The 23,734-nt window shown below is 28.6% G+C and overlaps 2 protein-coding genes and 1 non-coding gene across 3 annotated transcripts; 2 read left to right on the top strand and 1 right to left on the bottom strand.

Annotated features, from left to right (window-relative positions):
- Positions 1-1,929: 1,929 nt before the first annotated feature.
- On the bottom strand, positions 1,930-9,297 carry LOC132950888 (endoplasmic reticulum mannosyl-oligosaccharide 1,2-alpha-mannosidase). The gene is made up of 8 exons (XM_061022493.1): positions 8,747-9,297; positions 8,507-8,677; positions 8,102-8,426; positions 5,685-5,833; positions 5,406-5,597; positions 5,155-5,342; positions 4,803-5,094; positions 1,930-4,738 (listed from the first exon to the last, which is right to left on the bottom strand). Exons 1-8 carry the CDS (start codon positions 8,834-8,836, stop codon positions 4,379-4,381), a joined length of 1,767 nt encoding a protein of 588 aa, XP_060878476.1. The 5' UTR covers positions 8,837-9,297; the 3' UTR covers positions 1,930-4,378.
- Positions 9,298-13,512: 4,215 nt separating this feature from the next.
- On the top strand, positions 13,513-13,644 carry LOC132951543 (U11 spliceosomal RNA). The gene has a single exon (XR_009665369.1). It is a non-coding gene; the product is annotated as a U11 spliceosomal RNA (small nuclear RNA).
- Positions 13,645-19,457: 5,813 nt separating this feature from the next.
- LOC132949959 (uncharacterized) lies at positions 19,458-21,386 on the top strand. The gene is made up of 6 exons (XM_061021095.1): positions 19,458-20,199; positions 20,335-20,416; positions 20,545-20,644; positions 20,917-21,036; positions 21,098-21,256; positions 21,330-21,386. Exons 1-6 carry the CDS (start codon positions 19,461-19,463, stop codon positions 21,384-21,386), a joined length of 1,257 nt encoding a protein of 418 aa, XP_060877078.1. The 5' UTR covers positions 19,458-19,460.
- The last annotated feature ends 2,348 nt before the right edge of the window (positions 21,387-23,734 follow it).

Raw genomic sequence — 23,734 nt, 5'->3', positions numbered from 1 at the left:
ATTTCTAACACAAAAATAGTCATTTATTCTGGCGGTGGTCACTAACAGAACTGGTTTTTCAGAAAAATTACATATCCACAATAGATTAGTATTAGGTACAAATATAAGTATTTAAAAAAATAAATTAAAATTAAAAACAATATTGTCACATCTTGCCCAATTAAGTTTTTTTTCAAAATAATTTTTGCCCCTTAGATTTATAACAAAATCACAAACTGAGATCACATGAACTCTTGAAATTGTGACTAAGAAAAACCAAAAAAATATATGTTTGTGCGAAAAAATTTAATTCATTCCGATATTTACTCATATCGATGTTTGTTATAGATAAAATGATCATTCTATCTTTCCATATGACATCACTACGACATACATACTTACTTTTTTATCTAAGGACACGTAGTTCAGTTAGCGCAACCCACCATTCCCAACTAAAGTCGTAGTTGGCCTCATTTCATTGGCCGATGAACAGCTGGCCGAGGGGGACCGCTCACTTTTGAATTTTTCTTGTCCGAGACTATGGTACAATTTATTTTTACAATTTCACGAGATGTATTATGTATATTATACAATCAATGCTAAATGCTAAGACAGTGGCGTAACTGAGTAAAAAAATAAGAAGGGGGAGGAGAAATAATGTATTAACCAAAATCAAAAATCCCCCCACTGTTTTAACACAATATATTTGTTTTAAGTAGTAAGTATAGGTATTACGTAAATATCTAATTGTACCTTGGTTTATGGCTAATTGTTTGTTTTTACTCAAGTCTTAAAAGAAACTTTTTATGGTTTGGAAACAGGGGTAGGTTATAGGTTATAGATAGGTTGTAGGTAAATATTATTAATTATGAAGTACATCATAAGAGTTATTTAATAAAAATATGCACTGTTGGAGTATCTGGGGGGAGATGATATTTTAAAAAAAAATTGCACGAGGGGTGGGTATACCCCTACAATAACTGGTTATAGTAATCAGTATTATTATTTATAAAATCAATTGTAGCAGTCAGTAAGTATGCCTACTATAAATTAATTGGTGCCAGAATTCGTTGTTACAGATTATAATATTATAACATTATAAATTATAATACATACCTAATTACATAAATACATAATTAATATATTATATGATGACCTACCTAAAGAAAATCAATGTTTAGTGTACTTGCCTATTGTTATTAAATAATATTAAAATTATACAAAATAAATCTAGATTTTTTATGAAAAAAAAATTGTCTGACCACAGAATTAAAAAGGTGGGCAGGTTGACTTTATTACTAAATATATTTTATTATATTATTGTGATTAAATTAGTTTATTTTACTATTAAACATTAATACCTATTACTTACAGTAGGTTAAAGTTGAATTCATTTTTCTGAAAAAAATAATGCTTATGAAAATGTCATTGTGTGTAGAAAATATAATAATATAGGTACCTACTTTAAAAGTTTCAAGTACACACAAATAATATTTTTAAATTATAACAAAATAACTAAAATAGTAATTCTTTGTTTAAACATCTAATTTCGGCCCAATTTGAAAAAATAATATCTACGAAAAAAAAAACTGTGTTTATAAATATTTATTTTTAAGTTTTTTGGTTACAGTATGAAGTACATTTATGAGAATCCTTGTTTAAAATTTTCAATCCTTTGTTATATTTTTATAAAAGTTGAAATTTTATAAATGTACAATTACACGCTATGAGAATTTATAACTACTCTCGTTAGAAAGAATAAGTTCAAAAAAATCGAGAGGCAAATTTGGTATTTCTATTTGATTCCAAATTAAAATATTTTTAGAGCAATTTATGACTAGTTTACGTATGCTACAGATGAAATTCTTGGAGCAAAACTGTCATATTATATGTCAGTATCGTTGTTATAGATGTCTTCGGATGGTTTAGTACACACAACACAAGTACCAGTCTTAAAAAAGGTATTTAATTGCTTTATCAATAATATTAAATCATCATAAATCAATAATTTATCAACGTAGATTGTTTTAAAATTAAAAATTTAATAATATTATTACATTATTTTTATTTAAACACAACAGTTTATATTTACAAAATGTATGTTAATTTGTTGACTTAGCGTAGAAAAAATAATAAGCTATATAAACCATAGAGTATAAACCAGAAGTTCCCAAACTTTTATGACCAGGCACCCTTTGGAACCTCAAGGTTCCACTCCTTAGATTCCGCGGAACACACTTTGGGAATCGCTGGTATAGACTACCTACACTAACATGGTGTACAGATCCATGATGTAAGCTGTTCAAACAACAAAACACTTGTATGTTTTAACAAAATTATTTGTTCGTAATTTAAATTATACATCCATTTATTAAACAAATTATCTTTATTTTTACAAAAAAAAAAAAAATTCATATCACATAGTTATCTATGTATTTCTAATTACTATATAAAATACAATAACAAACATAAAATTAATTATAGGTACAAGTGTACTAACAATTGTGCGTTCAAAATTTTATTTAAGCATATACATTTTAGAACTTTAAATTATAATAGGTTTTTATTTTAATTTAAAAATGTATAGTACAGTCTAGCCGTGATTACTTAAACCTCAATAACCCAAAAACCATCATAAATTCAATTTTTTTTTCTCCTTGAAGTGATTATAAGTTATAATTGAAGTTTATAACTAGAAAAATACATCAAAATTATATATTTTGTCCCACACAAGATTCAAGTAATTGTAATTGAACCTTGGCTATAGACTGTGGTACATATAAAACAAATAACTAACAAAACATATTATGTTAAAATATGATGAAATAGGGAATAGGGCAAAAATAAAAACCATTTAATTCAGAAAAATAAATAGTATTGAGTGAAACTTAATTAAATATTGTTTTGCATGTATTTTTCTACTTAAAATTCTAAAAAATTTAGTATTTTCAAAATTTAAACAAATTGTAGGTATTTAATTAATTTGAATCGCTACAATTACCATTTTATGTTGTTTTTTATTTAACTTGGTACATTTTTGTTATTGACCCCCCACCACGCCATAATAAATGTATTGCCCCGCCACTCTTGTTTGTTATTGTTTTGTCACAGCTATGAGCTGTGAGGATACTCACATTATGAGCATTTTCAAATATTAATATTTTACATACCTACTAATAACTCACTTAAAAATTAAAATATCATAAAAAAGTAAAAACCAATGAGAGAACACGGACAATTTTCTTACCTAGAAGTTTGATAATAAGTCTATATAATATCAAAATTAACAATACACTATTTTAACTGGCGAACGGAAATTGTCTATGTCTGACTTGTGTAATACAGACACAACACATGCGGATACTATGTCCTCTTAAATCATATTCTTTGCATGAATTCCGCCAAGTAAAAATCAAGAAAGATTTCATGAATTTTTATTGTACTATTTTAGCAGAATCCTACAACCTCTCGATGTTTTGAATGTGTTTGTTTGGATCGATAAAATTATTAGTGTGGTTAATTTTGTTGTTATAATGAAGGTTGTTGTAAATAGCTGTAAGCTTTCCAACAATCTGATAAAATTATAGATCTTAGTCTTCTATATTTTTGTATGATTGGTAACAATGTTTTTTCTGATCGATCAGAAACAAAGAGGCAAAACGATAACAAACAAGAAAGGCAGGGAAATAAATAGATTACGGTGAGGTGGTGAAGTAATAACAAATAAGTACCTTCAATTATATTAAAACATTTTTAGAAACATATTTTAATCTAATAAGATAATAGAATAGATAAAGTCATTATTTTAGGAAACTTTTTAGAGATTCTTCATTATAAGTTATAGAGTTATAAGTTCTTTGCTCTCTTAGAATTTATCTAAATATTAGTATACATATTAAATAGTGTAATTGTTAACAATTTTATAGTTAAAAATGTATAAATTAAAAAACATTTAAAAAATTGAAATTATAAATAATTTAATCACTTTTGTACATTAAGTAAATATAATTAAATACATTTAATACTTTTCCGATACAATTATAGACATTTAACAATGACATGGTTATATTTTAATTTACAATCATTATTTTAGATTCTGAGTGTTAAATATTGCTTTTACTAAATTTTGTTATAAAATAAAAATAAAAACATAAAAACATTGATAAATTTAAAATTGCTAAGTAGTAACCAAAAATAAATAAAAATTTTATAATTTAATATTTTATTATTTAGATTTAAAAAAAATTTAGTCAGTATTAAAAGTATGTTTAAATATTTTGTGGTAATTGTGGACGAGTATACAAAACCGAAAAAACAAAAATTCACAGCCAATAAAGACAAATAAAATTTCATACATTAACTCAACAGCAAACCTATAAGTAACCAAAACTATTATTTATCACCGGTTATTAATTGGCAATGGATGCCCTTCGCTGTTAACCACATATTTATCAATGGATAACATGTGTCGATCATCAGACATTAATAAATATAAATACTTAAGGGTTTCTGCAAAAAAGAATGACTCAGTCATGTCCTGCGGACGTGTATCTTCTGGGTCTAACACATTGCCAATGGATGTAAAACCTCCAGCTACTTTAGTATGTCGTTCAAATGCTTGAAATATTAGCCAACCCCAATCCTGATATGTAGTATTGCCTGATATTTGATACATGTACCAAAGACTTTCAACAAATTCTGGTCGTAATAGACTGTGTGCATCATTTATATTAACATACATATCTTGATTAACATCCACCTGTAGAAAAATAATGAGCAAAACTTAGAAGATGGTCGATATTTTAATATCAATTCAATCTTACTTTAGTACCAAAATATACAATTTCTGGGGATAAAAATGTTGGTTGATCGGCATACATACGATAGCATGTTTCCATCAGTTTTTCAGCCAATCTCATATGACTAGAAGGCATACCATAATGAACACCAAGTGCTAATGTGCCTGGTAAGTAGCATACCAAATGATCCATCTTTGGATGAAAGTTGCGTGACCCAGCCTTCAGTTCACCTATATATGTTAAATTTCTTTTGGGTGATGTCCGCACTAATTGTGTGATTATACCATCAATAGCTTCCAAATAATCATCCTTCAAACTATAATAAACATATATTTTTAACTGATGTCTTAAAAAATTAATAATTAATAATTATTACAAATCAATTGATTTTCCAGTTTGAATCCATTGTTTCAAAAGATATTCATAATAACTATCACCTCTAGCTCCAATTTTAATCTCAGACCCTCTATGAAATTTTCCTGTGTTTGGATTTATATAGATAGGCACAAGTCCATTAGGTTTTTCTAATGTGTGAATATGTTCAGACACTTTGAATGAAACCGTCTGAAATTGAATCGCATACATCATAATCATATTACGCTATTAGTTATATATAATATAACTCACTTCAAAATGTTGTGTACCAGTAGACCTTGATAAATCTCTAAATTCTAATTGTATGGTAGATACCTCGGCTGTGCTTGAATCTGGGCTCCATTTGGGTGAATGAGCCATGTGAGAGATAAGATTTACATCAGAATATGGTATTGGTGATGGAGATTTTGTAAAACATGGCATAAGTCGTGAACCAATGTCTAACTGTAAAAATTAAATAATAATTAATTAATTACAATAATGTAAAACTAACAAATATTCAGTGTTTAATAATAATGAATCATTACTTACAGCTTTATCGAGAAATAATGAATCTCCCGACAAATGATAAGCACTTAAAAATCCACCCAACACTCTAATTGTAGTTTCAAAAAGGTTGACATCTTTATAACGATCAAGGTTAAAACTGGTACTAACCCATTCTCGAGCTTCATCAAATTCTAAAACATATTCCATTATTAGTACATCAAATTAAGAAAATAGTATTGATATTAGGATATTAGTTAATAGTTTTATACTTTATATTCCATGTATATCACAATAAGTGGTACATAGAAAATGTATGTTAAACATAATTGATACATTTTATGATAGTTGAATGATAAGTAGAGTAATTAGTGTTGTTAATAATATGAGTAATTAGTATTAGTAATATAACAGGTAATTAGAAGTGAAGTAAAGTATTTAAATATCTCATTATTATTTATTTGACATGGTAAGTACAATACTTTTTTTTAGTTCCTGGTACTGAGTAAAAAATTATCTTATTTTTAATTAGGATATTTTGAGTGTTCACTGAAACGTTTACAAAAGTCTCAAGGTGTCTAATGCTTGGTGCCGATCAATATAAAATTTTAAATGAGACTCAACTATTTATTTGGACAACTGTACAAATTTTTGTTGTGAAAATGTACATTAGGTTAAAAACCATTAACCAATAACCTAACAATGTAAAAACAATTTAAGGTGACAACTTCAGTTAAAATGTATAAGGAACGTTTTAGGGCATAATTTTAAAATTGATCAATTAGGATGGAAGTCAATTTAAAGATAATTATAGAAAATCGGATATTTTATTTTCTTGATTTTTAATCAAGTAAGTATGGTAATTGAAATTAAAAAAGTCTGAATTTTGAAAACTTCAAGAATTTTTATTAAATAGGAAAATAATAAAGATGTAACTCAGTAATGATGAGTAGGTCGGTAATTTAGCTAGCTTTAATATAAAATATTAATAAGATAGATTTGATATCACACCCAAGTGGTATAACCACTTGAATCCATAAAAACGTCGGCGTGAACAGTCTCAAAATTTCTATTTTTTATTTTTTCTTCTAAACTATGATAGCTAGAAAGTTGGTTAATAACTCATTAAAAAAAAATTATCAAGTAGATACTAAATGTGGAAATAAAATTTTTTTGAAAAATTATTTAATTTAATTTTAATTTAATTTTTCACAGATTAAACAAAAGTTATTTTTTGCTAAATTTTCATTTAGCGAGGTAGATTTCTGAAACTGGAGATCGGATTTTGTTGTTTGAGGTCTTGTTAGATTCACATTGATTAGGAGAAGTACAGTGAAGATTTTCAGAACTTTATCTTTAATAGTTAATCCACTACAAAGCTGTAAAGCTAAAAAACATCAAAAAACACCCAATAAAATTTGTTTTAATTATTTCTATGTTCTGTAATAAAATAACTATTAAAGAAAAAGTTCTGAAAATCTTTGCTGCACTTCTCCTAACCAATGTGAATCTAACAAGACCCCAAACAATGAAATCGGCCCTCCGGTTTCGGAGATCTATCTCACTAAATGAAAATGAAAATTTTTTGTGAGCCTGTTCACACCGACATTTTTCTGGATTAAAATTGTTATACCGCTTGGGTGTGATATCAGTTAATAAATTTCTAGAAACTAAAAATCATAAAAGTTTACATACCGATCCCTGATTTGGCAAGCGTTTTTTATAATAAATTTATTATTTATTGCGATATACCTGTGATATTGAGTTAATATATTGAGTGAGGTATCTTTTTTTATCTTAAAATTACTTTATGTCATTTGGTCATTTTTACCCATTGGCCATCAACAATTAAATAATTTTTCCCCTTGTTACTATACATTACTGTTCATACTTCCATCACAAACTTAATATATAGTATAATATACTTATTAATTATGACATATGAACACAAAAAGTTGTAACAACAATTGAAATGTTTAAGCTATACCTATACGTGCTAAACAAATTATGCGCATATACATTGTTATAAATATGATAAACGTACTAGAAAATAAAGGTTCAATAAAATATATTCAAACATAATATAATTCACTCATTTAGGCTGCAAAACTTGCACATACTACATGACCTACAATTTTATAAATTTGTATTTAATGGTACTACTATTAGATATTATTAATAAAAAAAACTTGTGAATTGTAAATATAAGCCCATAATGTTTGCTGTGTAGTTAGCTTTTTAAATATTTAAATTTTTAAGTAAAATAACTGTATGCCATTTAAAAAATTTTTACTTTTAAAATAAAAATATTAATTGATTTAAACTAAACACATCCCAAATTCAGTATATATATATGGAACATTAATTTACTATGGTAAGCAATAATATAATATCTAAAGATGTCCAATTTGTTACATACAATTATACATCCTTTAAGTAAAATTAATATCAGTAGTATCTACCTTTTTTTAAATTCATTATCCATAGTGTGTCTAATGAATCAACAATGGTTAATCCTAGATTAAACCAATCTTGGTACTTCCTACTTATGGGTTTTACGTGATCATGTCCCCAGGCATAACTGCAATATCCCTTCCATGCATGTTTAAATGCATTTAGAACTGCGGTTTGTCTATGACCCGTTGCTGGCATAAACTGAACACCCTCACCAGGATTTGCAACAACATTAGATGCTGGTGCGGCTATTTGTTCTTTTTGATCTGAAGGTTCAACATCATCAATTTCATTCAACTTCATAGCATCTACATCATTTGGTAAATTCAATTTCTAAAACAAATCATTAGTAATTAGACATGTCAGGCATATTGTAGACCATTGAAAATAACAATATCGTATATCAAACATACAATATTATCCTGGGGCCAAATAGTTGGTTGTGGTAACTTAAGAGAATTGGTTTCAGATAATTCTTCAAGATTTCTACTAGTCCCAATGAACCACAGTAGTAGCGAAATTAATATTACGCTAGTCAACAGGTAAAAAATTAATTTCTGTAACTTTGATAATTGTCTCCAACACTGTAGAAAAATAATCAAATTTAACATCTTACGTAAATAATGATGATCAAAATAAATTGTATTCCTTACCCTTCGATAGAAGCTTTTGCAACTGTACTTCTGTATTGGCCCTGTCAACAAAACAGTGTCGAAATTCAGCGACACATGGTCTTTTATCATGTTCAGTAGATATTAGTGTTTGGTCTGTAGTTGAAAACATATATTAAGTAAGTTGAATAGAAACTATATGCTCGTAGGAACGTTTAAAGTACCAATGGATGTACAAATAATTGTGAAAAGTTTTAAAAAAAATAAATAGGTAAATCTATTAACAAAAAAAAAAACGATACGAAAAAGATGTGGCAGTGTACAACAACAACAATAATAATAATAATAATATTAAACTATTAAAGTGACACAAAAGTACAAAACAGTCGTTATTCGTTTGTACAGAGTAAATAAGGCGCAGTGTGTACAAACCACAGTGGCACAGTTAATTAACTACCTAGGACCTATAATAACACATTTGATTTCACTAATTAAACAGATATCGTTGGTTTCGTAGTATATTATGAACGTTCAACGTTTTGAAATTTGATCTGTGTGCGGCTGTGCTGTGCTTGTGTTGAATATTGTTCCAAAAGCTGATAACGTTATTTGATAAAAATCCGAGATATCAAATATCCACGGACTAAGTATATATTATTATCGGTATCTATACATCCGTGGTGAAAATTCAAAACAGTTAGATTTGATTACGCGGTAAAATCACAGAAAATTTATCATTCCGTTGTAAAATGCACTATATAGCCACTAATAAATAATAATCCTTATTATTCCTTATTCGCGACATCACTATCTCGTGCTAGCTAAATACAATATCCTAACTCAGTACGGTGATAATACAACCGATTTGTCGATTTAATTAAAGTTAAATTTAAACTATTTATACGCTGCGTATTTACCACGGATTTGTATGCTTGAATTTATTCGTGCGAAATAATTTCGAACCATTCAACACCATACACCACAAAATATAAGAACTATGAAAAAATAAATATGATCTATGACATGATAGCATTATGAAAATATCCGAGCCTCAGTGCAAACATTTGTCACTAGATAGCAATCATTTCTGATCATCGATGATGCTGTATTGGTAAGGTATTTTTCTAACTTACTTCGTTCTACAATAATAATATTATAATATTCGATGATTAGGGTATTCTCGTGCATCATTTATTATTTAGACAGTATAATACAAATTATTCATTATTATTTTTTTTTTGAATTCACTAGTCTCTACAACGAGATTTTTTTTGTAATAATGTATTGGTACTTACACCATCTAATCACATAATTAATATAATATATTCAGTTACCTACTAAAGTACATATACAAATATACATACTAAAAACTAAAAAAAACCCATTACCAATATTACCATTGATCAATTATATATACAATATGTATAATAAATAATAATCAATTGCCAATTATTATAGTTATCTATATACATATTACATTTACGATATACGACCATACCAATTATTACCATCAATACCCATAGGCAACAACGGCCCGCACTAAAATTTAAATGTAGGTAGGTGATTGTAGCCTGTAGGTACACTCTAAAGTAGGTATGAAAAGTATAAATTTAGGTACCTTCATATTTTTGTGGCTCAAAAATCGACGTCAAAATCAAATAGAATGTACAATACATTTTAACGATTTGTATAAATTCTTTTTAAAACTGTACCATTTTTAAAAAAATTGATTCATCATTAATGTCAATTAATATCATTAACAAGATGTGTATGTGGCCCGCAGGTTATTTTCAAAATTAATACTTGGACCTTTTCAAAATCCTATCGAGGACAGCTATTTTTATATTTAAAAAAATACGGACAAAAACGTTTAAGAAACGCTGTTATACACGGTATACATATATTGTGCCTATACCCGTGAAGTACTGCCTACCATAGACCTATAAAAGAAGTTCTATGCTGCCTACTTATACCTATATAGGTCAATACTCAATATAAGGGTCCAACCACACCATTTATACGTTTTGTCCTGGTAAAACGGATGATTTTGACTATGTCACATCTATGCGTTTTTGTTCTTAAGAACGTTCCCGCCACTGCATTCCAAGTTCCAAACGCCACCTCCAGTCCAAAAATTCATCAAACACCAACGACCAACAATTTCATCACATTCAACGTCTCTACGCTATTTGAGGTAGCCCTAGACTACTTACGATATTTATGCAGAATTATTTTATTATATTACTTGTCACTTGTCAGTTATATAACGATACCTATAATATATAAAGCCTTTTTAGTTTTTTTTTAGATTGTGACTGATGTTTATTGTTTTCCCCATGTTCTAGTTTAGATGAATTTAATCATTAGTGTTTAATCATTTATACTCGCATACTTTAATAGACGAATGATCGTAATAATTTCGTAAAATAGTTGATGGGTTGATACCAAATTAATTTGTATTCAATAATAAAAATAATCAATTCATATATTATGCCCTAGCTACCTACATTATGGCAAGATGGCCTACATGTGTCAATATGTCATGTATATTGCGTATTGTGTAGGTGCATTATGCCACATTATTTTACGGATATGTACATAAATATATAATGTAAAATTTACATTGCTATAACAATTAAACACTTATAACTTTATTAAATATTAAAATGTTATAATCGTTTTAAGGTCTTTGATGTAAAGTTTAAATTATACACTTAAATCCATCGTATGGTAAAGAAATAAACGAATGTTGAAGTACCTATGGGCTATAATATATATAGGTATATAAATATAATATACATAATATGTATTGGCTATTACAGTATGTCAAAATTACCTAATACCTACACTAAAATGTGAAGGACATTCGTGACGTAAATGCAAAATATATACTAAATATAGGTACAAATGCACAATGTATTATTTTACATACATAATATTAATATATATTTAATATTATAATGAAATATACTGTCTGTTGATAATATTATATATTATGTAATAGTACTATACAATCGTATAATTTTTAAACGAAAATAATATTATTATAGCAGCAGTGTTATTTGAAGTCATGAATAGACATAATAGATAATAAGCCAAAATAGACAATATAGCTACAAGCATATTGGAATAATTGCACAGATAACTGATTAGATGAAATCTATTTTGTAATTTTACTATGACTAATACTGAGTAGTAGTGACTATATTATATAGTTTAAATAACCATGACTACATAGTACCAGAGCCATGGGGGTGGCAAATAGGGTAAGTACCCTAGGGTGGCCAAACTTGTAACATTTTAAAGGGCGGTAAATGTTTAAATATGTATGTTTATTAGGGCCCCAAATATTATTGACCCAGGCACTAATGAGAGTTAGCACGGCACTGCATAATAGGTTCACATAAAATCATATATTATTATTATTATATAAAAAACTATAAAAATTAAGGACTCTGTAAGTATAAATATAGAATTAGATTTAGTATTTAGTATTCACATTTATCGGTTTTCGATTAATTGTTTATTTTAAATGGATTCGTCCATAAGTTCACGGGTAGGTCGTAGGGTACCTGCTCGTGTTCAATCTTAGTTGAGGTATAGGATTATAAATATTAAATACATATAGGTTCCTTAGGTTTCTTTAATTTAAAAGCCATATCGAGGGAATTCTGCACTCAGAGTATACAGGTATCGAATTATATATTGATCTACTGAAACTTAAAGTTGTATTTGATAAAAATGAATTTAAATTCCTATTATTAAATTATTAAATAACGTAATCGACTGCCCTGAATTGGCTAAATTATTAGAATAACGTATTATTTTTAAAATAAATATAATTTTCATAATAATTTAGTAATTTACATTATAATGATAACCGTTTAAAACTATTATAATAGTATTGTTCTTTATATTTGTATTTATTCATTTAATATTATATTCTTAATTCTTATGCCTACTTAACTCATTGTATGTCATTATCCATCATCATATTACGTTACGTATTTACTTACCTACCTACATTAGATTATAACATTATGTTTTAATTTAAAATTATTTATTATAAATGTAAGTGTTAAATATTGTAACATGTGTGTTTAACACTTTCTTGTTAAAATTGGAATTGGAATTTTATTCCGTAAAATAAAAATTATTATTTTAGACTTTAATAGTGCTGTCAGTAATTGCAATACTTGCCTAAATACTAAATACAGTAATAATTTTCATTAATAATAAAATTATAATAAATGATATATTTAGCACTTTATAGTATTCCTACTTATCTGAAGAGTGAATACTCGAAGGAATTTTCTTTACACGATTTTAAACAACATATTATTTCCTGTGGGCCATGATTATACACTTTTAATATATCGCGCTCTGTTCGTTTATTTCGATTTAGTCGACTACAACAGCGCAGTCATCACCCACCATGTCCGTCACGGCGACAACGACGCGCCTGGCGCACGCCGCTCGCAAAATCGTTTTTCGGTCTCGTCGGCGGCGGCGGCGTGAGACTAGTAAGTGCGCAAATGTCGGCCGGTAGATGGCTCTGAGCCGCGCCGGCGGTTGGCACGCCGGTCGCGTCATGCGGGCGGCCGGCGTCGCGCCGACCGGTCGCGGCCCAACGGTGCGAGTTTCGCTGACGGGCGGCCAGCGCGGGCCCGATGGGTCGGACGGCCGGACGGCCACCGCGACGAGACTGGCGCACGACACGATCCTGCGTTGTCGTCCACCGTAGACTTCGGCGCGTCGCTGGTGGACCGGCGAGGCCATATAGGAGGCCCGGCCGTACGCGTTCGTCTTAAAAGGGTGTCTTCCGCTTGCATGGAACGCTTGGCCTATTCGGTCTGAGCGGGGTATGGCCATCAATACATACCCGACACATAATTTTTTTAACTGCGGGCAGTTGGCTACCCTCGAGTGCCGGCGCCTGCTCCTTTCGCGACAAGTTTTCCTGTGGATAGCCATTTACCATACGGCCGACCCCCCCGCGCCACCCCACCTGCTCGTGCGTTGCGCGCGTGTCTGGCGGCGTACCATGTGGCTGGTGAGCTATTGGTTGGGACGGATGTTACTTTTAAGTATTTCATTGAGTAATTATGTCAAATAATATATAATATTATATTAATACTTATCTAATGTAGGCAATCATTAAATATTAAAATACCTACGTGCGTGTCGTGTGAACAAAAGTGAATAGTTATCATTTGAGGACAGTGGTCGGTGAGTGTGACTATGGTTGTAGAATGAAAAATGACACGGCGTTGTACGCATAATAATAATAATAATATAATGTTATCAATATTATGTTGTTGTAGCGTAGTATGTAGTCCATAATAATTATAATCTACAAGTAATAATATTATATTTCGCTAAAAAAAACCTGTTTTAGATTCTGAGCGAAGCGATGTATTGATTTTACAATGATGTGTGTTTATTTTTTGTGTCTGTCATCACTTTTTAGGAGAGTAAAAGTGCTTGGATTTTCTTCAACAGTAACTTTTCTGATAGAAAAGTGAATATCGTTGGTGCTTTGGGGAGTCAAAAGTAAAAATTTCTCAGTAACTTTCAAACGCGACGTGAAAAACAAAAGAAAAATTAAGGAAAAACGGGAATTTTTACGCAAAATCTGTTTTCAAGAAAATCGATTTTGGTTTTTGGTGCAACTCTAAAACAAATGACCGTAGGTACATGAAATTTTAACATTTTCAATACACCATAACATTTTCCAAATATTTTGACTTATTTTGAGCTGTTTCCGGACATTTTCAGTTTTCATTTTTTTTAGTTTTTTTTTCTATAAATATCAATAAAATTTTATTTGTTGGGTAAAAAAGCTTAAAAATTTAATAGAAGGCTACAAAATGCCTACAAGCAGTCAAATTAAATGTTTATGAGCGTTTGAAATTCATATTTTTACAACATTTGATATTCACTCGATATCTCATGTAACGATTTACTTATTTTGTTGTAATTAAAAAACGTATGACTGTAGATACTTGAAAATTTCACTGAATGTTTGTATTAGCATTTTCTATACACGAAAAAGTTTTGAAAATAATTTGACTCTTTTTGAGCTGTTTACGGACATTGTCAGTTTTCAATTTTTTTAGTTTTTTTTCTATAAATATCAATAAAATTTTATTTGTTGGGTAAAAACGCGTGAAAATTTAATGCAAGGCCCTGATATATTGTTACAATATCAGTTGAAAAATATTAAAAATACATAGGCACAATCTTTTTTTATAAGCATTTAAAGTTCAAATTTTAACAAAATGTATCAAATTTATAATTTAATAATTATTTGGCAGTTGAAAATTTATAAAATGTTCAACTTTTATAGCTAAGGATTGAAAATTTAAAACAAACTCCACGTAAATAGGTTATAAATAAATCACTTTATTCACAATAATATCATCAAATATACTTGGTAATATTATAGGCTGACTGACCGTTTTCGCTCAGAATCGTTTTTCTTATAAAATGATATATCATTGAATTCAAATTTAACACCATCCATTACAGTGACCCACTTGTAACCTACTGTACAGCAGAGCGATATCCACTTACCCACCTTTTTTTGGTTGATGCGATAAGAAATCTGAAAAAATTCAATAATTCTCGCTTAGCAGACTCTAGACTATCCCACTTTTTAATTTTATTATTTCTCTTCCTTATAATCACTTTTTGAATGTTATCGTTTAATTATTACGTTTTTAAATAAATTTCAAGTTTTATTTCATCACTAGTATTATCAGTAAGATGAACAAAAAATAGATATTATGTTATTGTATTAAAACGATCGGTTACGAATTCCCTTCAAAACTTCAACGATTGGACTTGGCATTGATCAGCAACGAATCATTCGAATTCTATAACTTCTGATACTATACTAAGATAGTAAAATCTAACTTGACTAAATTTGCTCCACCCGCATTGTACGTTCATTGATGCACGTCATTTCAGATGAAAAACAACTATTTAAATTTGCTCAGATGCAGGTTAAAACCTTATGAACTTGTTAACGAATCTAAATCTGTCAAGGCCCCGAGTCCAATATCTTCGTCAGCCGACATCATACTTTTATGTCGTATTGAGTAGATTGAAAATAGACAATAGTGATAAAATATAATATAGGTACTTTGACATCGCCTGCGTGAACGGAATTTTATTGCTTATATTATTATTATCATGTAAACCGATTAATAACAAACCATTCATAGTTATTTCCACATTAGCTATAGATGCAGTCATATTGCCTATATTTACTCCTTAAGACACCTTGACTGCACCTTTTGAATATTATAATACTTACCTAATTCAATTTCATTTCATAAATGAATTAAAATGAATTATTATAATCTGTTATTTTTCAAACAGAACAGTTCATAATTTTCGTCTTACAAGAATCAATCGTATTTTAAATAATATATATATTTTATGTATTTATATAATATGTATTTTATTGTACCAAATCAAGTGTTTGAAAACTGTGTGTCATAAAGCTCAATCCTATAAAATGTAGTCCCATAAAAGTAATTTGTTATAGCATTTATTGTAGTATTTGTTAGAAAAAATATTTATTTTAACAGCGTTTCTCAACTATAACGCCAATATAGGTATAATTAGTATAATAGGTCCACCTACAAATAGTATGTTTATTAAAATATATAAAAATATATTCTCTTATAAACTAAATACCTATGTATAAAACTATAAATAAATTAGAAAGCATAATAACATAGTATGGTATTTAAAAATATGAAAAACTAAATTTGGTGTTAGAAAGACGTATTAGTTTTATCTTTATTACCTATATTGTTTTTAAATACACCCACTGTAAAGGGCACCTATATTATAAGGTATATAAGAGCATGAGTAATGCCATATTATATTATTTTGTTTATTGATATTCAAAGAACGAATAATTTTCACACAAATTGAATATTGAATTGTCCATTTTATTTTTATTTTAGGTCAGTGTTAATACATTTTTGTATTAAATATAATAATATACTGGGTGTTAACAACTGTTCAATTTTCTCACCACCATTTTCGCAATAAACACACTTTACCAAGATATTAATATATTAATCCTTGTTTCTACCTATTTAAGTTTTTAAATGTATGTAATTATACAATATCACATTATTTTTTCGTGCACCAATAACAACTTTTTTAATATAAATAGCTACCTAGTTATAGTGTTATATACTTGAAAATACATATTTTAGTTTCGGTACGAATGCTGAACAGTGAACAAGATACCTATAAGCCATTTCAGATAATTATCGACTATCGTTGTGTTAATATGCTTTATAAATTAAGTAGTTCAACCGATAATAATAGTTGGTGAAAATATAATTGAATTTTACATACATATTAAATATATATTATTATTATTTTCTAGGAAATTGTTTGGTAAATAAGGTACGTTTACATTATTTTTTTTATCAAATTTATAACGGTAAATCTCAATATGGTCAATATATGATCATATTATGCACTATGTATATTGGGATACACAGTAAATCTATGTAATTTTAAATACGTTATCACAGCAGTAACGGATTCAGGCGAACAAAATTAGTTTAGTATGCTATTGTGTACAGGGACTGGTTCCGGTTTGGTTCCTAGAAAAACTGAAATTTTGGTTTTGGTTTCTTTTCGGTTCTTAAAAAACTAAAACTACGTTTCCTGTTTAGGTTTTATACTTATGTAAGAACAATTTAATTCTTTGAAAAATATAATTAAGTATTAGTATTTAGTTGTGTCAATTGGTGTTAATTATGGCAGGTTATATAATATATATTATAATACCGATTTTCCATCAGATATCTTACCAATTTCATAGGATTAAAGAGAAGCCTTAATTAATTAAAAAAAAAGTAAAAAATTACTCAACATCGTTGTATTGATTGCTATGTATCATTTACCGTTTACCACTTATTGTATCAGTATTTAGTGTTTAAGATTTTAAAATATATACAACAATTTTTTTTTTTATTACTACTTACTATATTTTCTCTGATCTCTGCAGTTGTGGGTTCCAGTAGAAACTAGATAGTATATTGTAAAGCATGTTAAAATTGCACAGAATTTTAATCTGAATCAGTAGGTACTTACCTACTTTACCTCATAAATGTATAATAATTATAAATATGTTCTTTATAACCTTATAATAATATGTGATATATTAATATTAAAACATTTTAGAATACCTACTTATATAAATAGTGCAAACAAATAATTTTTTTTTATTATGTAATGGTGACTCATCCATGAAATCAATATAATAAAAATAACAATATGTAATAATGTATATTATATTATTATTATACAGTCGACTATTATTTAGTATACAATATTTTATTGTGCAGACAGTGCAGTAAATAATGACTTGTTTTTGTTGGCAATTCCTATTTCGTATTAAATTAACGTTTGTTACGTAGAAATCTCTGTAGGTAAAATAGAAATATGTTTATTTTTAAATACTATTATACCTCTTAATAATAATAATAATATAGTATCTACGTATTTATTTTGTTCTTATTACCTACCAATGACATATAAATAAAAATGATGGAATAATAACAAAACCAAAATTAAACGTAAAAATCCTTCACAAAAAAATATCGGTTCTGGTTTTTAAATTAATTTAAATAAGGGTTCCGGCGGGGTTTCGGTTTACAAATTAATATTAATTAGGGGTTTCGGTGAGGTTCCGGTTCCTAATATTCAAAGGGTTCTGGTTCCAAAACCGGTTCTTTTCGGTACGGTTCCAGTCCCTAATTGTGTATTGAATATTAGTGTACCAGATTTAGTGTTAACTGATATAATACGAATTAGTCTTAGTTGTGAATTAGCCTTGTGATAACAATTTCTTAAAAAATAAAATCGACGAATTTATGTAAAATATTATATTTTATAATAATTGGGGTTTGGGTTGAATTAAGTCAGAAATTATTTCTTGTTTTGTAATTATTACGATGAAGTATAAATAAACTTTTACTTAGAAGTATTGGTAAAATAATACATTTCAAGTTTTCCAATTTAATTGTAAATTGTAATTTATATCTTTCCATTATAAATACTAAATTTTTGACATAAATATCAAATCATTTTCTACTGTACTCAGACATATTATAATCATTTCGTGAATAGTTATCTATTTCATTAAATGAAAACTGCTTTTTCACACTAAGCACTAAAATATTTTACGAAACGGTCACACCAGCTTGACGTGGAGTAATTTATTTTCATAAGTTTCTAAATGGATTGATATCAGGTAACATAGATTCGCCTTACCTTTTAAGCCTAATCAATTTTAGAGTACCTCAACGTATTTCTCGAAATAATGCTCCTTTCTACATTCCTTCTTACACCTCAAATTATTTAGCAAACGAACCTATCACAAGATTAATGTCTCTTGCCAATGTTGACGCCTCCCGCCTCTGTTAATGCTTATACCATACCTATGTATATCTTTATTAATTTTATTGTAAATCTGTATATATCAAACTTTGTTTTTCAAAAGGGCTAGACCCGTAAATATAAATATAAATAAATAAATAAATAAATTACCTATCTAGTAAAACGTATAGGGAAGCATCTCATACTTTCGTAATCCTCACTATGTTATATACCTAAGTACTTGATTTAATTATTTTAAAAGTAATGTATAAATTAATAGTAACTACAGAATATTTAATTATAATTTTTAGATCGAATCTGTACAAATATTGATAATATGAGCTCATTGGAATCCAACGAAGTTGCCATCAACTTGAAATTATTTAAGCTATTTCGTTTTTACCATCTATTTGATCCAAATAGCGGAAAACTTTACAAATTCAATATTTACCATTTAGCTTGGTACATCATAAATTGCGTCATTGCTTGTATATTAATTTACGGATTGTTGGGTTATTTTACTGAAATGGAGGATGTTATCGACAGCATTTTTCACATACAGATAATGTTCTGTTACTTACTCTATTCTCTAAGTTTACTTAAAATAATCACGTTTTTATATAAAGCAAATAACATTTGGGACTTACTCCGTGTCACTCGCATACATTTTTTGACGAGTACACAGTGTCAAGCTCATATTGGAATTCTCCATAAACATCGCAACAAATCAATAAAAATTACAAATCTCATAAGTGGTTTTGCAATCGTGACTACCCTCGAATGGATCTTGTTTCCTCTAGTGCTGCGGTTGTTGTCAAAAACAGACGCAAGCGATTCAAATCAACGCTTTGAGAATATTTTTAACTTTCGGTTCCCGGTGACCGTCTCTGATTACAATAATTATTATTTTATATTTTATATTATGGAGTCATTTATTGCAATATTTATGCTATACGCATACGTAGTGACTGATGTCTTTTTTATTTCTGTCTGCTATGTCATAATTGCTCAGTACGAGATAATCAAACTGGCTTACGAAGTTGTCAACTGTGAACAGACTTCCGAAAATAATAATGGTAAGTCAAGAGTACAATTTTTTTTAAATGCCACCGTGAGCCTACTGCAGTAGTGGTTCGCCTGGATAACTTTTTCACACGGTGACTATAACTGCAGTTGACTGATAGTAAATAATAAAAAACGCATATTTTTAGAAAACAATAACGATAATATTGTTGTGAACGACTGTTGCGATGATTTAATATCGATTGTGACGGACCAACAAAAACATTACGCGTTAGTACCTATACCTATATTTTAATAGATTTAGAATAAGACATTTATTTTGTTTCACGAAAACCATGTTAGAATTAATTCGATGATGTTTTTAATTTAAACATTAATTTATTTATTTTATTTTTCAGGAAGTTAAGGTTATTTTATTCTACATATAAGCTTATAATTGTATCAACTGTTGTAATAAATTCAGGGTCCGTCATCATTTTAACATACGCGTCTGTTGTGGTAATATAAATTGAATAGATTAAATGCAAATGTACAACTTTTGGTGGATCTAGGATTGTTTTTTGGGGGACGTTACGATTATTATTTTTTCACTTATTTATAGAGGACACAAAAATGCTAACAAATAATATAATAATTTCTTACCGAATAATTTATAAATGTGAACAGTGGCCATGGGAGGGGGAGGGGTGTTATAGCGCCTTAGAACCCTAGATCCACCTCTGCGTATATCTATTATATAAGTACCAATGACAGATTATTTGCGTTTATAGATTTTCACTTCACCAGAAACCATACCAATTTTTAGTATAGTCAAGTTGATATCAGCATTTACTTACATGTTTTTTGTTTTATTTTTCCTATGCTATTTAATGGAACGCATCAATAATAAAGTAACGTTAACATAGTTAAAATCTAATTGAGTTTGTTTGACGGTGCAATTTTTTTATGCAGATAGAATCCGTCCAACTTGGAATGTATAGTTGTAATTGGACAGCGATGAATATAAAATCAAAAAAATTGTTATTGTTCTCAATGCGGATGCACAATGCTAATAAATTGATGATTAAAACAACACTAAAGAATATCATCAACCTACAATTATTTAATAGCGTAATATTTAATATCATACTATAATAATAATACAAATTGGAATGAATTAAAAATAATTACTGGTTTATTACAGGTAATGATGACATCCTATAACATTGTCTCAGCTATGTTGAATACACGTTCTAAATAAAATACGGAAGATGAAAATATAATATCAACAAAATTCCTACTGTAATTTTGTTTTGTTTATTATTTTAATTATTAATGATGGCGATTTATTATAATAACCATTAATGTATCTTACTTATATTAATTGCCTTCTAAACGCAGTTTGTTCATTTATAAAATTAGGTACCTACACAAAATAAGTAATGAGTTATGAATTCATATTAATTACCCAAAATAATTTTTCTTTAATATCCTGTATTCCATTATAATTTCACATGTAACTTCGTAATTTCTTTTATTATTATTAGGCATTAGATATTAAATAAATAATGATTATATTTTGTTTCTGTGTCTGTCACCACCTTTTGGAGCCATACAAATATTTCATCTTTAATTTCAAGGTCCGTTGCAATGTACTTTTCTGAGTTTTCTTTGCGATTGAGAAAAATTAAAAATAACTATTGATAAATCTAGAAAATATTTACGCAACACCAATTTTTGACAAAACCGTTTTTGTATTATTTTGTTGAAATTCAAAAACGGATAACTATAGATAGTAGATACCTACTTGACATTTTCATAAAATATTTATATTAGCACTTTGTAGACAAGATCTTTTTGAATTAAAATGTTTACCAAAGTAGTCAAAATTGAGAAAAATTGTTAATTATTTTGTAGTTAAGAATTCATACATTTTTTAATCATAATACCTAAGACCTAAACATATAATATAATAATCCTCACAAGTTTTCCTTGGCAACATTTATAATTTTATTTTATTTTTTACACAATAATATTTCTTAAATTTTATATCTACTGTATGTCCGGATTACCTTCTTATATATATATAAAAAAATATGTATAATAATATAATACCTATAAAAATATCTTTAGTAATATAGGCTGACTGCAGTCTGACACATACGATCACTGTTCAGATTCGTCTTTTGTATAGTTCCCTACTATTACTTCCTACTTAAATAATATATATCATTGAATTAAAATTTAACCTATCCACTACAGCGACTTACTCAATTACGAGATACACTTGACAAATATTTTACAACAGAGCGAGTTGCTCGGATTTTTTTTTAGTAAGTAGGTAATGAGTTTATTAAAATACAGATTTTTTTTTGGAACTAGTATTGAAGTATTCGCAAGGACTATATATTTTTAATTATTTAGATTCGTATACCACCTTTGCCGAAACAAACGTCGTTTTTCATACAAGAACTAGACCTTTTTTAGTAAGTTGTGATGAAGATGATTTTTTTGAAAATAACAAACAAACAACAAACGACAAATAAATAACAAACGACACTGAATATTATCATGGTATCTATGCAAAATACATCATATCTATATTTACCCTCTGAATTGCGTGGTAGGTACCTACACACAATAATATACAACTCTTTTCTATGGTACAACCTTTCAGCTGCAGTGGTCCATCCGTTTGGCTGAATTCAGTGGCGTAGCCAGGAACCTTGTATGATGTCGTGCGGCTATATGGGTGTGGGGGGAGGGGAAATAGGGTTTTTTTAAAATCATTTTTTAATATATTAAAAAAATGATTTTAAAAAAACATGATCAATGGGAGGTGGACTATAGCCCCCATATCCCCCCTGGCTACGCTTCTGGCTGCATCATTGTGCAAATAGATGAAAGTTATTTTTCAGTCAAACGCAGGTATATTATCATAAATATATACCATACTAATATAATATAATACCTAGTTAATAGTTATTATATTATGACGTAGGTATATATAATGTATTTCACACCACACCCACGGCCGCGTGAGTATATTACGCGCTCTTCCCGTATTTTTATTATCATCTTAATGCCCGAGGGTCACTACTATAATATCATATTTAAGTGCAGTGGTTTTTTTTATGAATTGTTGTATAACTCTCGACGCATTGAGCATCCGTGAATTGTGAACAATTATAATTATTGTAACGATAGTATCATGCGGCTGCAATTGGCGTGTACGAGCGATATTTTTACCTATTATACTAGCTGGACACGGCAATGCATTTCTATTGCTAGGTTTTTGTGATTACGCGAGCAGTATATTATCAGGTAGGCAATCTACCTGCGGTAGATCGCGAATAACCCAACGTGGGGCGTACGTAAGTGTTTAATTTAACTCTAAAGTATCAAAGTTATACAACCAATTAATACAAAATCCTAACCTAACATAATTGTACTAAAATCCGATTAATAAAAAAAAACTCAAACATTCATATGTATAGATAAAACAAAAAAAAAAAAATGTCAAAACAATGCAATTAATTTGTCCACCGCGAAACCGTGGTTCGAACTCGAGAACCCCTGTTTAAATCCCTTGTTTGAAAACCTCCTCGG

The sequence above is a fragment of the Metopolophium dirhodum genome, chromosome 8 (genome assembly GCF_019925205.1).
Source record: "Metopolophium dirhodum isolate CAU chromosome 8, ASM1992520v1, whole genome shotgun sequence".
NCBI lineage: Eukaryota > Metazoa > Arthropoda > Insecta > Hemiptera > Aphididae > Metopolophium > Metopolophium dirhodum.
The sequence above is the reverse complement of the archived record's forward strand: the minus strand, read 5'-3'. Positions and strand labels throughout refer to the sequence as shown.